General features: G+C 42.9%; 1 protein-coding gene across 2 annotated transcripts; it reads right to left on the bottom strand.

Annotated features, from left to right (window-relative positions):
• Positions 1-834: 834 nt before the first annotated feature.
• Positions 835-14,430, bottom strand: LOC133370290 (uncharacterized). Of its 2 annotated transcripts, XM_061596407.1 has the most exons (9): positions 14,329-14,430; positions 13,245-13,628; positions 10,333-10,402; positions 9,469-10,087; positions 6,928-8,039; positions 5,703-5,820; positions 3,743-4,369; positions 2,388-2,548; positions 835-1,197 (listed from the first exon to the last, which is right to left on the bottom strand). In XM_061596407.1, the coding sequence occupies exons 3-9, from the start codon at positions 10,363-10,365 to the stop codon at positions 1,189-1,191; spliced, it is 2,679 nt and encodes an 892-aa protein (XP_061452391.1). In that variant the 5' UTR covers positions 10,366-10,402; positions 13,245-13,628; positions 14,329-14,430; the 3' UTR covers positions 835-1,188. The 2 variants fall into 2 exon arrangements, with proteins under 2 accessions (XP_061452391.1, XP_061452390.1); XM_061596406.1 differs by lacking the exons at positions 13,245-13,628; positions 14,329-14,430 and adding an exon at positions 12,876-13,235.
• Positions 14,431-14,457: the final 27 nt, after the last annotated feature.

Here is a 14,457-nt window from a genome sequence, read left to right as displayed (position 1 = left end):
GCTACTGAAGACTTGTCTCAAGTCGAAACACGTCTGACAAATTATTTGATGTGGTGTATTTTATCTTTGCATTTTATACCTCTGTATTAGAATACCTTTGTAATTTCTTACTGTGTTGTCATTGGGAGTGTATGTATATCTCGTCAGCACAGCAAGCAGTTTACATCACAATCTCTGGGAGTAAATTGCATGTACATTAGAAGCTGGTCAATATTGTGCATTCGTTTGGCTATCAGCCATAGACCACCTTTTCCATCATTTATTTCTTCATATTTTTCAGAATATATCATGTTTTATTAGACCTTGACTTTACGTGCTCATTTGTCCAAGCATAAGGCAGCTACATCAGTTCAGATCATAGACAAGTGCTTGGGACACTGAAATGATGCCCACAGTCAGGCTTTTTTTCTGTAAAACTTAGCACGAGAAGCTACGCTTTGTATGAGCTATGACAAGAAACTTTGTCCTCAACTACCATAAAATTTAAATATGTGCATTTGTTCACATCCACTCCTTGCCTATTTCATCTCCTCTCAAAATCAAACTACAAACTGCAAGATCCTCAGCAGAGGGACCTGCCTTTTCTTGCTAATACTATCAAGGACTATGATAGGAGTCACAGAGTCCATGGGGATATTTTTTTTACCCTTCAAGGTATGAAAAATATTGTGATTAAACATAAAAAAACCCTTTTTTCTTACAGAAAAGCAGTCTAGACCATTTAAAGGCCTTTGACAAGCACAAGATTCCATATAAATGCTTGGAGGAGCCTCCACACCTTCAGGAATCTGTACTAAATGGCTCTTAACCCATGGCATTTACAGACAATATACAAAAATGTTCCCAATTGCTTTATTTAGACCCAAGCAGGAAAGAAACGGGTACTACTTTATAAAAAAACAAACAACTCCTAGAGTAACAATAATAAGACACTACTGACAGTCAACATCTGCACCACAGCAGGCAAAGATCTTCAGCTCCAGAGCTTGCTGCAGCCTGAGCAACTTACATGATTTGCTAAGGAGGTGGGGTGGAGTGGGGTGGAATAAGATAATGAATGTAGCAGGATCAGTTATGTCTCAGACAACCAAGAGCTGAGGGCACTTTCTTCCTTTTAATTCAGGTCATCCTAATGTTGTCAATATTGCTGCTGAATTTCTTGATGCTGGGGTAAGTTTGGTTTATGTTTCAGAAGTGCTAAGGAGAAAGCAAAAACTATTAATATCAAAACAAAAGTTTCACATATATTACATTCAGGGAATGAAAATTTAGCACAAAAATAACACCAGAAATGGTTTTAAGATTCTCCAGATTGAAATGTCCCTTTCAACATTGCTCAACTGTTTCCATCTCTCATAAGTAACCCTAAGTAACCAAGACCAGATATTCTGAAACTTTGGTTTAACACCCTATTAAGGAAAAAAAAGAGGAAAACTGTTGAAGAGTTTCCCCAAACTATGACTATCATTTAGGATTAACCTGCTAATCACCAGCTAATCCAGTGTTGCTTTCTATTGTTCAAGAAAAATGGGAAGGTATTGGCCATTAACTATCAGAAGTGAAAATCACATATCTGGATGCATTACACAGTTCATGAGTGATAGCATGAGTGATAGGTTTCCACTGCTCAAACACACGAATGTGGGATTATATTACCTACCTTTATTATTTACTCAGGGAGGCCTATTCCATGCTTAGAGAATCATGGGCCTAGATCATAGCCTCTTCTCCTGAATGGCTACTCCACACACATCTCTCAATCTGATGAAGACTTCAGAGTGGGTAGGAAGTCATCAGGGAATTGGAGGATCACTTCTAAAGTGGAACTTTGGCCTGGTTCCCCAGAGGGCTGCCTTCCCCCAACTCCTGATGAAGCCACCCAGTTTGAGCAGACTACGCTCCTGTGAGTGTGCTGTATTTTATATCTTTTTTATTTTTTAACTGCAAATTCATTAAAGAAAAAAGAATTTTGCATATCTGGAGTGGGGATGGGGAACCAGGTGCCCTCCAGATCTTGTTGGACCACAGTTCCCATCATCCCTGATCACTGATCATGCTGGTTGGGGTGATGGGAGTGAAACAGCTGGAGGGCCTCAGGTTCCCTAACCCAAATTGAGACCAAGACCTCCTCATGTCAAATTGCCTACACTGTAAGAATTCTCCAAACTTAACCAGCTCCTCATACAGGCATCTGGGCTGTATTACTTTGTCATATAGTGCAAGAGTTCATAGAAATGACTCTTCTATTATTCCCACATCTTTGCTGCTGTTCTCTTTTTTTACCAGTTTTCAATATAGACAGACATGACAATACACATTTGTTTCTAAAGAAAAACTGAGAGCTAGAAAATATGGAAACAGTTTTTAAACACAGAGGACAGACTTACATTTCTCTCTCGCCATACTGGCCTACTGGAGATTTCAGCAACATTCTGGGATGTGTTTGTTACTGACAGGGACTTCCTGTTGTTCAGGATGTGCACAATAGTGCCAAGAGCCTCTGACAAGTCTTGTAAAGAGGTGCCACTCAGCCCATATAGAGTGGAAGCTGTACAAATGACCAAAAAACAACATGATTTGATGGGGCAGTCAATACATGCCAAGCAACTGCTAGTGTTGCTAATAATCCTTATTACTACAGGGGAAGTTAATTTGTGGCCCTCCAGATACTTTTGGAGTACAACTCATACCAATCCTGACCATTGGCCATGCATGCTGGGGCTGATGGAAACTCGAGTTCAACATCTGGAAAGCCACAGGTTAGATACCCTGGGAACCTTCCCTCCTGTTATCTTTCTTTAGTCAATAGCCTTTCTTTCTCACAGTATTTTATACGCTTCTCTTTATATTGCCACACTGGCTTTATGGATCAACTTTTAAAATCGTAGTGTGTTAACCATTAAATGTAAAGTTCTACACTCCCAATTTCTGTATCTTCTCTGTTATCATTCTAACTTTATCTGTTCTGTTATCTGCTGTTGTTCATATCTCCCCTTCTGGCTATTATCATGCCACTCTCTTTCATCATGCCACTCTCTGTTTTCTAGCTTCTGTTACTGCTTTGGATATGTGTGTGGAAGGTGTTTAATAAATAGATAATACATCTAGAGTAACCTCTATCTGTCTACATATCATCTACCTCCCTTCCTTCAGATTCCCGCTCAAAACCCACAGTCTTCTGCCAGCTTTGTAGCCCATCTTTTCTAGACCATTATACCCTGGCATTACTTGTATTTATTGCCACCAGTGGATGCTCCCTGATCCCATCCTCGTTACTCCCCCATCAAACCTTTTGCTTGTGATCGCCTTACAAGCTGGGCTATTTTCATTTATTTAAATTTACATATCCTGTATCTAATGTATACTACATTTAACATATTTATATTACATTTAGATCCTCCCTTTCTAGGCAAAATGACTACTCATTATGCAGTATGTCACCATGGGGGGGGGAGTTCTCCCACGTCATGCCGTCACATCTAAAAGCACCTGCTATGGTACACCACTCAGCATTACCACATTGTTCACATGGCATGTGCTCCTGGACATTCTGACAGAGGGATGCAGGGGGACTTGTCATGCAGAAGTCTGTTTACACTGGTATGCCCATGGTGGCCATAATAAGTAACCTACTGATTCCATACTGTCATGACACAGATACTTGCAAACATGCCTATGAGGGCCCAAATGATAACCTATGCCATCACAATGAAACAGCCACTGCCTACTCATGCCAAGTTACCTTGGGTTAGTCTGAGCTCCTCATGCACGGAGTCCAGATCAGCCTTCAACATAGCACAGCTGGCACAGGACGGGAGCATCCTGGAACCTGATGGTCCATCATGGGTTGTGTCGCCACTGCCATTTCCACTCCAGGGAGAATCCAGTAACATCTCAATGCTGTCACTGAGGGAAGGTCCATCTACCTCAGGAGACATATGACCATCATTCCCAACTTGGGGACAGGACACAGCGTCATCCTTGTCAAAAGCCAACCGAGATGGCCCAAGGCTAGCTGATGTCTTCTGCTCACACAACGAATTAGAAGAGAGTACCCCGTTCAGAGTTTCTAAAACCCTACCACTGCCCTCCATCTTGGCTTTCCCCTCATCCAGGCTCTCCTCAGCCATAGCAACATCACAACCTGAAACAGATCTTCCCCGCCCTTTTGCTTTCCCAGCTTGCTTTCCCGCCGCAGGGGTTGGCATTTGCTTTGCTTTCACCCCAGCCTCAGCCTGCTCCTCTAAGTTATTGTCCAGCTTCCTTTGCTTTGTTGTTGCCTCTCCATGTTCTCCAACTTGTGTGGGCACAATCCGTTCTCTTGGACCTGATTTTGGCCTCTTCCTTAGCCGCAGGTGTGCTTCTGTACCTGAAGATGGAGAATAAGTTTATCTTGAGAGACCTGCCAAGATAGAAAAATAACAGATGGGCTTGTGGTTAAGGCCCTAGGCTGGGAATCAGAAGATCTGGGTTCCAAGCCCACAGCTGTTGCAGGGCTCCACTGATCCCTGGTGGATCACACTTTCTTAACAGGTTTCTGAGAATGCAAATCATCACAAAGGGCCTTTATACAGCACAAATCATGAATATAGCCCTCTGAATGCAAAAATGCTTGGCAGTCTTCCTTCTTTATCACAAAAACCCTGGGGTGGGTTATCATTATTCCCATATTGCAGATGATGAGTGGAGGTTAAGAAAAAATGACTTGTCAAGGGCCACTCAATAAGGATACTTCACAGATGACAATTTCCTAAACAGAACTCAATCTCTGTGTAGTAATAAGGATGTATTTTACCATTATTTGAAGTGTGGCATGTCTTTTCCACCCAAAGTATACCATGAAACAAACTCCTGCCACGCTTCAAACATCCGTAGGAATAAATTTGTACTAAAATGACTTGGTAGATTGGTCTCATTTATGTTAAAAATCTTAATGACTTTCCCTTTTAGGGCTAGGCAGGACCCTTTCTCCTCAAGATCAGATTGGCTAGTGAACATTATTTTGAAAAGATAAACAAGAAACTATAAGGGGGTCTACAACTCAGTTTGTTCTGATGAAGCATGAAGCAAGATGCAGCCCAGGAAACCTCATCATAATAATTTGAGATGTATGACAAAATTGTTTGAATTGTTACACAACAGTGGCTACCACTTATATTTGCATATATGTTAATTTTACATGTAGCCATGGCAATTTATACATCACTTTTATATCATTATCATTGTTTTGGAGGTTCCTATGATTTTTGTCTGCTATTTTGTTTGCCGACAGAAGAGCAGTCTAGACTGTACTAATAGCCTTGTTTAGTAGTGGGGGGGGGATTGGATTCACTGAACTTTCGATCCCACCCAACTCTGCAAAAATGGCGGCAGGGGGAGAATTACTACTCAAAGTGTCTTTACACTGGGATGCTGGATTGGATTAACTGAATTTTGATATATTCAGCAGTAGTTCAAATCATCCCAGTATGAAAAGGGCAACATTGAAGGGTCTGAAATTCCACATTGTAGACAGTAGTACAATTGGGAGTATAACTCAGTTTAGAGCCTTTACAGTATGCAGACGAAAGCACGAGCAGATATACTGCCAAGGTAATAGAATCAAATGCGATTACCGGGGGGGCGGGGGGATTACCTCACAGAAATGATGGCAGAGCTTTCCTCATAAAAGGCCTAATGCAATCTGATAAGCTAATCCTTACCAAGTAAGCCAACCTTCCTAGGGTTCTCTTGACTATCTTTGATGCAAGGTTGTCTCCTATCTTCATCCAATTCTTCTTGGGGGGAATCTGCAACCATGTCATCAGATATCACCCGTGCCTGGAACAACAAGAAGGCCACATCTGCATTCATCACCTGTTGCTCAAGTTAACGGGCCCTTTAGTTTCACCAAGGATGTAGGAGTTGCTCCCCATTATCTGTGAACCATGGATGAATACAGCAAATTTGAACTTGCTGTTTGCTACCAGTGATCCAACTCATTCAAAATATTCCTGAAAGACTGAATCCTGCTGAATACACCCCTGACTGAGTGAATCCTACTCATATGAATATGTTGTTCAGTATCTGATGTCTTGTACTAACGAGAATGTTGGATGTTTTCAAAAAGCAAATTCTGTCATCATAGTTGTCTTAGGAAAAGATTGGATGGGCCCTACAGCAGGAGTGGGGAATCTTCAGCCCACAGGCTTAATTAGGCCCACCAGGCATCCCCATTTTGCCCACAAGGTCATTTTGGCCAAGCCATGCCCACCTGCCCTACACCTGACATCAGGTGTGGGGCAGGTAAAGGCAGGGCTTGGATGAAAGGGGTTTTGCAGGCACTGCCATTTAGCTGATCAGCAATGTCTGCAAAGCCCCTTGTACTGTACCAACTAACAGTTGATTATTGGGGTTTGGAAGTGCTGTGCCTGAGATGTAAAGGCCTGGGGAAAAAACCAGAAGAATTCTGGGGAAAAAACAGTTTTCTCCCCAGTTTTTTTCCTGGACCTTCAGATTTCTAAACTGCACAGGAAAAATGGGTCACTGGATGTGGTCTTGCTCACCTATCAAACTTGGCCTATGGGTGTGTGTGTAGAGATAAGGATCCAGTTTACTGGCAGGATCCAGTTCTTCACCCCTTTCAGACAGTCTTAGCCAAACGCCGAGAAACACATGGGAGTAGCAGGTATAGCTTCCTGGAATCAGAAGACAAGCTTCTGTGTCCTGTAGAGCTTCCTGTTGCTGCTCACTCAGTCCCTGACCAGGTCCCAACCTGTCCAAAGCCTCTGTCCCTTCCTTCTTTAAGCTGAGGATTAGATTTTTTCACTGAAAAAAAGATGGAATTCTTAGGATTCCATCTTGAGTCCCTTGGCCAAACAGAAAGTTCCCTCCCCCTGCCTGCAAACTCCAAGCAAAAATCAGAAACAATAATCAGAAATATCTTACCTGGTCCCGTTGCCTCTTGGACTCAAAGTGAAGCCGGAATCTCTCTGCCAGGGCCACAGCTTCCTTGCCATTTTCTGGCTGACATTCACGTACCAAAGTCTGGATCTCCTCGGGCAAAATATTCAAAAACTGCTCAACAACCAGCAGCTCCATGATCTGCTCTTTGCTGCGGACATCTGGCCTCAGCCATTGATGGGAAAGGCCCCACAGGCACCTGTACACCTCCTGGGGTCCCTGGGCTTCCTGGTAGCGGAACTGCCTGAAAGACTGATGCTGTGTCTCTAAGTCTATGTCTGTTTCCAGCACTTTAGCACAATTGCTGCCACACAGTTGTTGGGCCTTGCTATGAAGTTGGTCTTTACCTTGCTGTCTAGAACTCTGGTAGGAATCACATAATGGATTCAAAACAGAGAAATGTGCCTCTGGGTTATCACCCTTTCCTGTTGTTTCCACATGCCCCGCAATGGGAGGCCTCAGGCCTGCCAGCACCTCCTGGCGTTGGTCTCCAGGAGACTGCTGAGATAATAGCCATCTCAGTATCTCTTCAGCAGTCCAGTACTGCACTTCAGGGGGCACCTTCACTGCTCCTCCAAATGCCTCCTTCACTGTAAGTCTGGTTAAGCCCTTTCCTGATACTTCAGCTTGCATTATCTGCTCTAGCAAAGCCTGTAGCTGTGACCCAGGACCTGCAGCTGTTCCTGCTCCATTCTTTGTTGACATCTGCAAGGCGTGCAGAGCGTTGGTACAAGCAGTAGGGCTGACAGGAGGTCGCTGAGTCAGTGCCTGGACAAGCTCAGTTTGTTTCTGAAAAAGCTTCTCAAAGAGTTGGGCCTGGAACTCCCTATCCTCACGGCGCATCTCCCTGTCATGCTGGATGAATTCTGCTAAACTCTGCTTCTCCTCTGCTTGGCTAGCAACCTGTCTCTGCATTCTCTGCAGTTCCAGCTGATGCGAACGCCCGTATTTCTGGCCAGTGCCTCCTCTTTGGTAGCTTGATTGCCCTTCTCCCTGAACTTTTTGCTTCCGGGTTCGAAGGTGGGGACGTTGGTCGAGCATAGAGATGAGATGTCTTGGTGTAGGCTGGGTCTCCATCACAATAGGAGAGGCTACATCTATAAGGAAAGCAGCAAAATGTAGTGACTATCTAGAGAAATGCAGTGGTGTGCTGTGCATATACCAGAATATTTTCAACCTCAGTGAGAGAACATGCTGGCCCATACGGACAGAGAGCTGATTCAAACTTCTGAAAATCAAACAATACAATCCTCACTGAATTGAATCACTTCAGAATACAGGTTCTTCTAAAAAACAACACCCAGCTTTTGTGCTAATCCATATTAATTATTCTCTGCATGTGGAAAACTAGCATCTAAGGGGAATGGGTTTTAGCATTTTGATCTGGGAGAGCATTCAGACAATACCCTTGATCATCATGCTCATTCTTCTGAATGTATGATCTGGCTTTTAGCAGCCCAAGATAGAGAAAGATTGTGGCCATTCATCAAAGGGTCAGTGGCAGAAAAGATAAATCCTTACACTAAAAGTAAGACCAGATACATCTATATCTATTGACCTCTACTTATTAGGTTTGATTGTGATGGAATATTCTCCACTTGTGGCTTCAGTTGCTGAAGTGAGCTCCTGAATACTACATATACAAAATTGTTAGGATATAATTGATTGTCCATGTACCTTTTGCAGGATGGTCCACAGGAAGTGATCTAAGATTTATATTCAGTCTTATTTACCAATCCCACTCTGGAACGTTTACATGGAAAAACTAACTTCACTGTGATATTGCTAGATGTAGAAAATGCAGAATCACTTTAAAAAAGTGAACCCACGAGTACAAAATATTTCTGCTAGAACTGACCCTGAAATTGTTGGCAAAGTGCATGTAGAAACAGACTGGAGCTACCCAGGTGACTGAAATTAGTACAACCTCCCACCCTCTTGGGCATGTGTATATATGGTGCTAGGAGTTCTGCACCTTTAAGAGACAATCTCTAAAGATAGGATGGATCTGCAGGGCAAGAATAACAAGCTAGAAAGATAATGTATTAACTATAAGGGAAGATGATGTAGTCCGAAGGGTTGAAGATGCAGTGTCTCATTACCCCAGCTGGTGTCAGAGAAGCATCTTGCACAGAATACATTTTTCGTGGACAGTTGCCCAATCTGTGCAAGTCTGACATAAATATTTGGGTTGTTTGATTATGAAACCATAAGGTACAATTTTGTGATGGGCATAAAGATTACAGTACAAAAGTACACACACAGCAGATCTTATGAGGCTTCTAGAAAGTCTTCTCAGGAGAGTTGTGGAGAAGCTTGAGATAGATGTGGGTACCAAGAATATAGGGAAGTGTAAGTAGTGGCCTTGGCGACTAAAGACCCGGTAAAAGGCACTAATTAAGCAAATACTTCAAATCAAAATAAATGACTCAGTATATTCCACAAAAGATGTGAGCCCCACCTGAGATATCCTTCAGGAAGGGCTTTGTTGACACAAACCCAGGCAAAACGAACAAGGGAGCTTACCAAGCTCAGGTGATATTTCATCTTCTGATTCCTCTTCCTTCACTTGAACTGGGATGACTTGGATTTCACCAAAGGCATCCTGAGACTCTGCCTGGGCATAGCTGAATTCGTCAGTCCCTTGGCTTTCAGAGGCAGCAGTCTGTGACAACCAGTGCCCAGAGGCCTGAGATCCCCAACGCTCAGAAATGCCAGACTGGGTCCCCCAGGGCTCAGAGATGGAGATGCTTTCCTGTCTGTCTGCCGAGACACTGGACCCCTCACCAGCCTCCGAGGGAAAGCCTGGTCTGCAGTTTATATATTGTGTCATTATCTGGTCAATCTCATCATAGAATGGACATTTGATAGGTGGCCGCCCCACTGAGTTATTTTCTTTAGCTTTGCGGTAAGCTACTTTCAGGCCTTTCATTTTCTCCCGGCACTGGTCCCCAGTTCGGTAAATGCCCATTTCTGCAAGGCGCTGTGAAATGCCATCATATACTGCACGGTTCCTCCCATGAGAGCTAAGATCATGAGTAACTGCTGCCTCAGTCCATAGGGCAAGAAGCACCTTGATGTGCTCTGCTGGCCAGCTGGCTGCCCGCTCTTGTGGTCTGTCACGCCTCATAATTACCAAGGAAAACTAAAGAGTTTTTTTGGTGGAAATCAATACGCAAGAAGTCAGGCCTACAGGAGTCCATGCACCAGCAACAAGGGAAGGAAATTTAAATGCAAGGAATTCAAGGTTTCTAATCTGCACAAAGGGAATGCCTTGTTGGTGATGCTTGACTCACTTCCATGTGTCTCTCATACAGAGCCTCCCACAGCCTCCAAACCCAGGAATCTGAACTCTGGGTGACCACAATAGCTACATTTTTCCATTCATACCAGATGTGGAGGATTCAATCCAGGGCAGGTCATCAGCTCACAAGAAAATGCCAATAAAGTACTGCTTCTCCTGTGGGAAGGAAGCTAGGTTAACAAAAACCAGAGTTTAATCCAGTAATAAAGCCACTGGTTTTGTATATATACCCAGTTTCAGGAAAGTAGGACATCTGCTCACATTAAATGTCTACTAATCTGCATTATCTACCTTGTTAAAACAACAGAAGGATGTCACTAATCAGTGCTGGACAAATCACAGATGCCCTGGTACTTAAAACCATGTGCTGATGATAGGAGTAATGGCTAAATATTTGTTTCCCACAATAGGACATGACAGTTTATATGGGAATTGTCCCCATTAAAACCTCATGACAACCCTGTGAGTTAGGTTAAGCTGAAAGATAGCGATTGGCCCATGGTCACCCTGTCCTACTCTGACACTCCATTCACTGTAGCAGAAGTCTTCAATTTCTTTATCCTCAAGGAACCACCTTTAATCCCTACATGCAAAGCAAGATTAGCTTTAAATTTGTATTTGTGCTTAACTTTCAATTCTTTTAAATCTCTACATCTATCACTCTAGATTGCAACAGAAAACTAATGTGATTTTAGGTTAAATTGTTTCTAAGTCAGAAGAAGCAATAGTTCAAATTTATTCCATATTAGTAAGACTTCGAGAACTGTGTCCAGTACTGGGCACCGCATTTTAAGAAGGATGCAGACAAACTGGAACAGGTTTGGAGAAGGGCAAACTAAGGTGGTAAGGGGTAAGAAAAAGTTATGTGGAAAAGTTGAAAGAACAGACCATTTTTTTTAACCTGGAGGCGGCAGTTTGGGGATAATGATAACATAACAGCACTCTTCTACTTCCTGAAGGGCTTCCATGCAGAAGAGGGTACATTTGTCCTCCGCTGCCCTAGAGGGCAGAAGTAGATCTAATGGGTTATTGAACTTGTCAAGGATTATCAATACCTCGGCACAGTCATCAACCCAAATGGAGACAATAGTCAAGAAATCAGAAGAAGGCTAGGACTGGGGAGGGCAGCTATGAGAGAACTAGCAAAGGTCCTAAATGCAAAGATGTATCACTGAACACCAAAGTCAGGATCATTCAGACCATGGTATTCCCAATCTCTATGTATGGATGTGAAAGTTGGACAGTGAAAAAGGAGGATAAGAGAAAAATCAACTCATTTGAAATGTGGTGTTGGAGAAGAGCTTTGCGCATACCATGGACTGCAAAAAAGAACAATAATTGGGTGTTAGAACAAATTAAACCAGAACTGTCACTAGAAGCTAAAATGATGAAACTGAGGTTATCATACTTTGGACACATAGTAAGAAGACCTGATTCACTAAAAAAGACAATAATGCTGGGGAAAACAGAAGGGCGTAGAAAAAGAGGAAGGCCAAACAAGAGATAGATTGATTCCATAAAGGAAACCACAGACCTGAACTGACAAGATCTGAACAGGGTGGTTCATGACAGATGCTCTTGGAGATCACTGATTCATAGGGTCACCATAAGTCATAATCGATTTGAAGGCACATAACAATAACAAAGCTATGTGAAGTCATCAAAATTTGCATTAGGACGCAACATCTGTGCTCTGTTAAAGTACAGTTCCCACAATTCTTTGGGGAAGCCATGTGCTTTAAATGTATGGTGTGTTTGCTGCCTTTGGATGGGGAGATTCAGGTTCAAATCTCCACTCAGCTCTGAAGCTCACTGGGTGACCTTGGGCCGGTTACTGGTTACATCCACACCATACATTTAAAGCACTTTTATTTTATTTATTAAATTTATATTCTGCCCTTCCTGCCAGTAGGAGCCCAGGGCTTTTATACCACTTTAACAGTCATGCCTTCCCCCAAAGAATCTTGGATATTGTAGTTTGTTAAGTTTCTATGAGCAGCCTTTACAAGCTACAGTTCCCATGATTCTTTGGAGGAAGCCATGACTGTTAAAGTGGTAAAAGAGTACTGTGAATGTATGGTGTGCTGTGACCACTGTCTCTCAACCTAGCCTACTTCATCACAGGGTTGCTATGAAGAGCAAATCAGAGTTCCATATGAAGAATGATGTGTGGTGCCTTGAACTCATTAGAGGAAAAGCAGGATATGAATATAATAAGCAACACTCAGAAAGAAAGAAAGAAAGAAAGAAAGAAAGAAAGAAAGAAAAGCAGGATATGAATATAATAAGCAACACTCATGAATAAATAAATAAAGCAAGCTAGGGCAGCCACCTTTTCACTCAGCCCCTGTACCTGTCTCATTTACAAAAGATTGACCTGCAACAATTAACAAAGCCTCTGTTTTATCTCCAGCCATTTAAAAACAGATTAGGTTTATTAAATTTATATATCAGTTCCCACTATAAAAGGTCCCAAAGCCATTTGTAATCAGAGTGAAAAGCTCTAACTGCCTCATTTCTACAGATCAAACCTCCGTTAAAGATGCAGGAGCAAGTTAGCCTATTTTTCCTCCTTTAGTTTTTCCGGGCTACCATAACATAAGCCTTTTTGAAAGCTGGCGTCTCTTACCGCAGTGATTTATAATTATAGTTTTATGTATCCATTTCATTCGCTTCTAGATTTAGGAACACAAATATACGTTTCTATGGACTTAAAAGCCCCCACAGGTGTCCGTAAATGGGACACTGAAAGGGCAGGAGAGACTAGAGAGATGCTCTTGGCCGAAGGGCAAATGGGTACCATTCCCTAGGCAGGGAGGAAGTCCATTAAGGCCAAGCACCCCTACACCCGCAGCCCGTAACTGGCGATCATCATGACCCCCGACCATTCCCTGAGATAAAAATAACCTCAGGCCCTGCCCGCCACCGGGGTGGGCGGGCGAGTTCCAATCGCCTCCCCCACCCCCTCCAGGGCACCAAAAGCCACCTCCCTACCTACCTGCTGTTAAAGAACAACCATAAGGGGGAGGAGCTGCTTCAGATGGGAACTCGCCCACAGCAGCAGCCAATAGGAGAACGGGATTATTTCGACTGGATGGGAATCATTGATTCGTCCGCTTGTCAGTCACACAGAAAAGGACGAGTTCGCGGTAGGATTATCTCTCCGGTGTACCCGTTCTTGTTACAGAACTGGCGATGGGAATTGGTTGAGCGTTCTTGCCAATCAGGGAGAAGTGAGAAAAGCAGAGCTACCATTCGCCTGGTGTGCTTGTCAGTCAGAGGGGTGGGAGTAGGGTATCTCCTTTTCTCATAATCTGCCGGGCCGTTATAGAGATAAAAAGATTAGAATGATATGCAGCCTTAAAAAACAGTTTCAGGTGGCCTATAAAAAAAAGAAGAAATCCTGTCGTTACTGAAGTGAGAGGTACCCACATAAAACAGTAGAGAATTCCAGGATTTTTACGATGGCTGTGACTGGGCAGCAGGTGCCCCTACCCGCGAAATAAACATTCTTTCTAATTTAAGTCTTATTTCGTATGGAAAGTGTATCTATTTATTAATAATAAATAATAATATCAATTATTTAATAAATAATATTTATTATTTATTCCTCCTGCTGGGAGGAAGGGCGGGATAAGAAACAAACAAACAAATATGTAATAATGCCCCGTTTCTCCATGCATATCAATAGGGCACAAGGTGTCCTCGTGCAACTGAGCCCTGCGCTGGGCTGGGAGGGGGTTAGAGGAGACAATGCGACTGCAATCCAATACACACTTACTTGGGAGTAAGTCCCATTGAACCCAATAGAGCTTACTTCTGAGTAGACATGTACTGGATTGCAGCGTTAGCTGACAGTTTTTAAAACCTGAGGGACGCTCTGCGCACGGGATTCTAAGCTCCACCTCTAACCTGCAATGTTAACAGCGGACTGCAGCGCAGGGCTCTCGTAAACTGCTCTTTCTCAACCACGGCGTCCTCCTCAACGTCTAATAACAGGATAATTGACTAGATTGGAACTTGCATTGGCAGGACTATTTTTTAAATGCTTAAAATTTAAATAAAAACTTTTAAAATAATACTTCATTCATCCGATGAAGTGGACTCCAGTTCGTGAAAACTAATGCCATGAATAAATTTGTTATCCTTTAAGGTGGCACAATTTAGGGACGAGCAACCAAATTTGCTTGGATTCCAACTCCTACCAGCCC

The sequence above is a fragment of the Rhineura floridana genome, chromosome 15 (genome assembly GCF_030035675.1).
Source record: "Rhineura floridana isolate rRhiFlo1 chromosome 15, rRhiFlo1.hap2, whole genome shotgun sequence".
NCBI lineage: Eukaryota > Metazoa > Chordata > Lepidosauria > Squamata > Rhineuridae > Rhineura > Rhineura floridana.
The sequence above is the reverse complement of the archived record's forward strand: the minus strand, read 5'-3'. Positions and strand labels throughout refer to the sequence as shown.

Coding starts and splice junctions, on each gene's coding strand:
- LOC133370290 (XM_061596407.1), bottom strand. CDS start 10,365: ATGACCTGCCCTGGATTGAATCCTCCACATCTG. Junction 10,088..10,332: donor GATTGAATCCTCCACATCTG/GTATGAATGGAA, acceptor AAAACTCTTTAG/TTTTCCTTGGTAATTATGAG. Junction 4,370..5,702: donor TAGGAAGGTTGGCTTACTTG/GTAAGGATTAGC, acceptor CTCCATCTTCAG/GTACAGAAGCACACCTGCGG.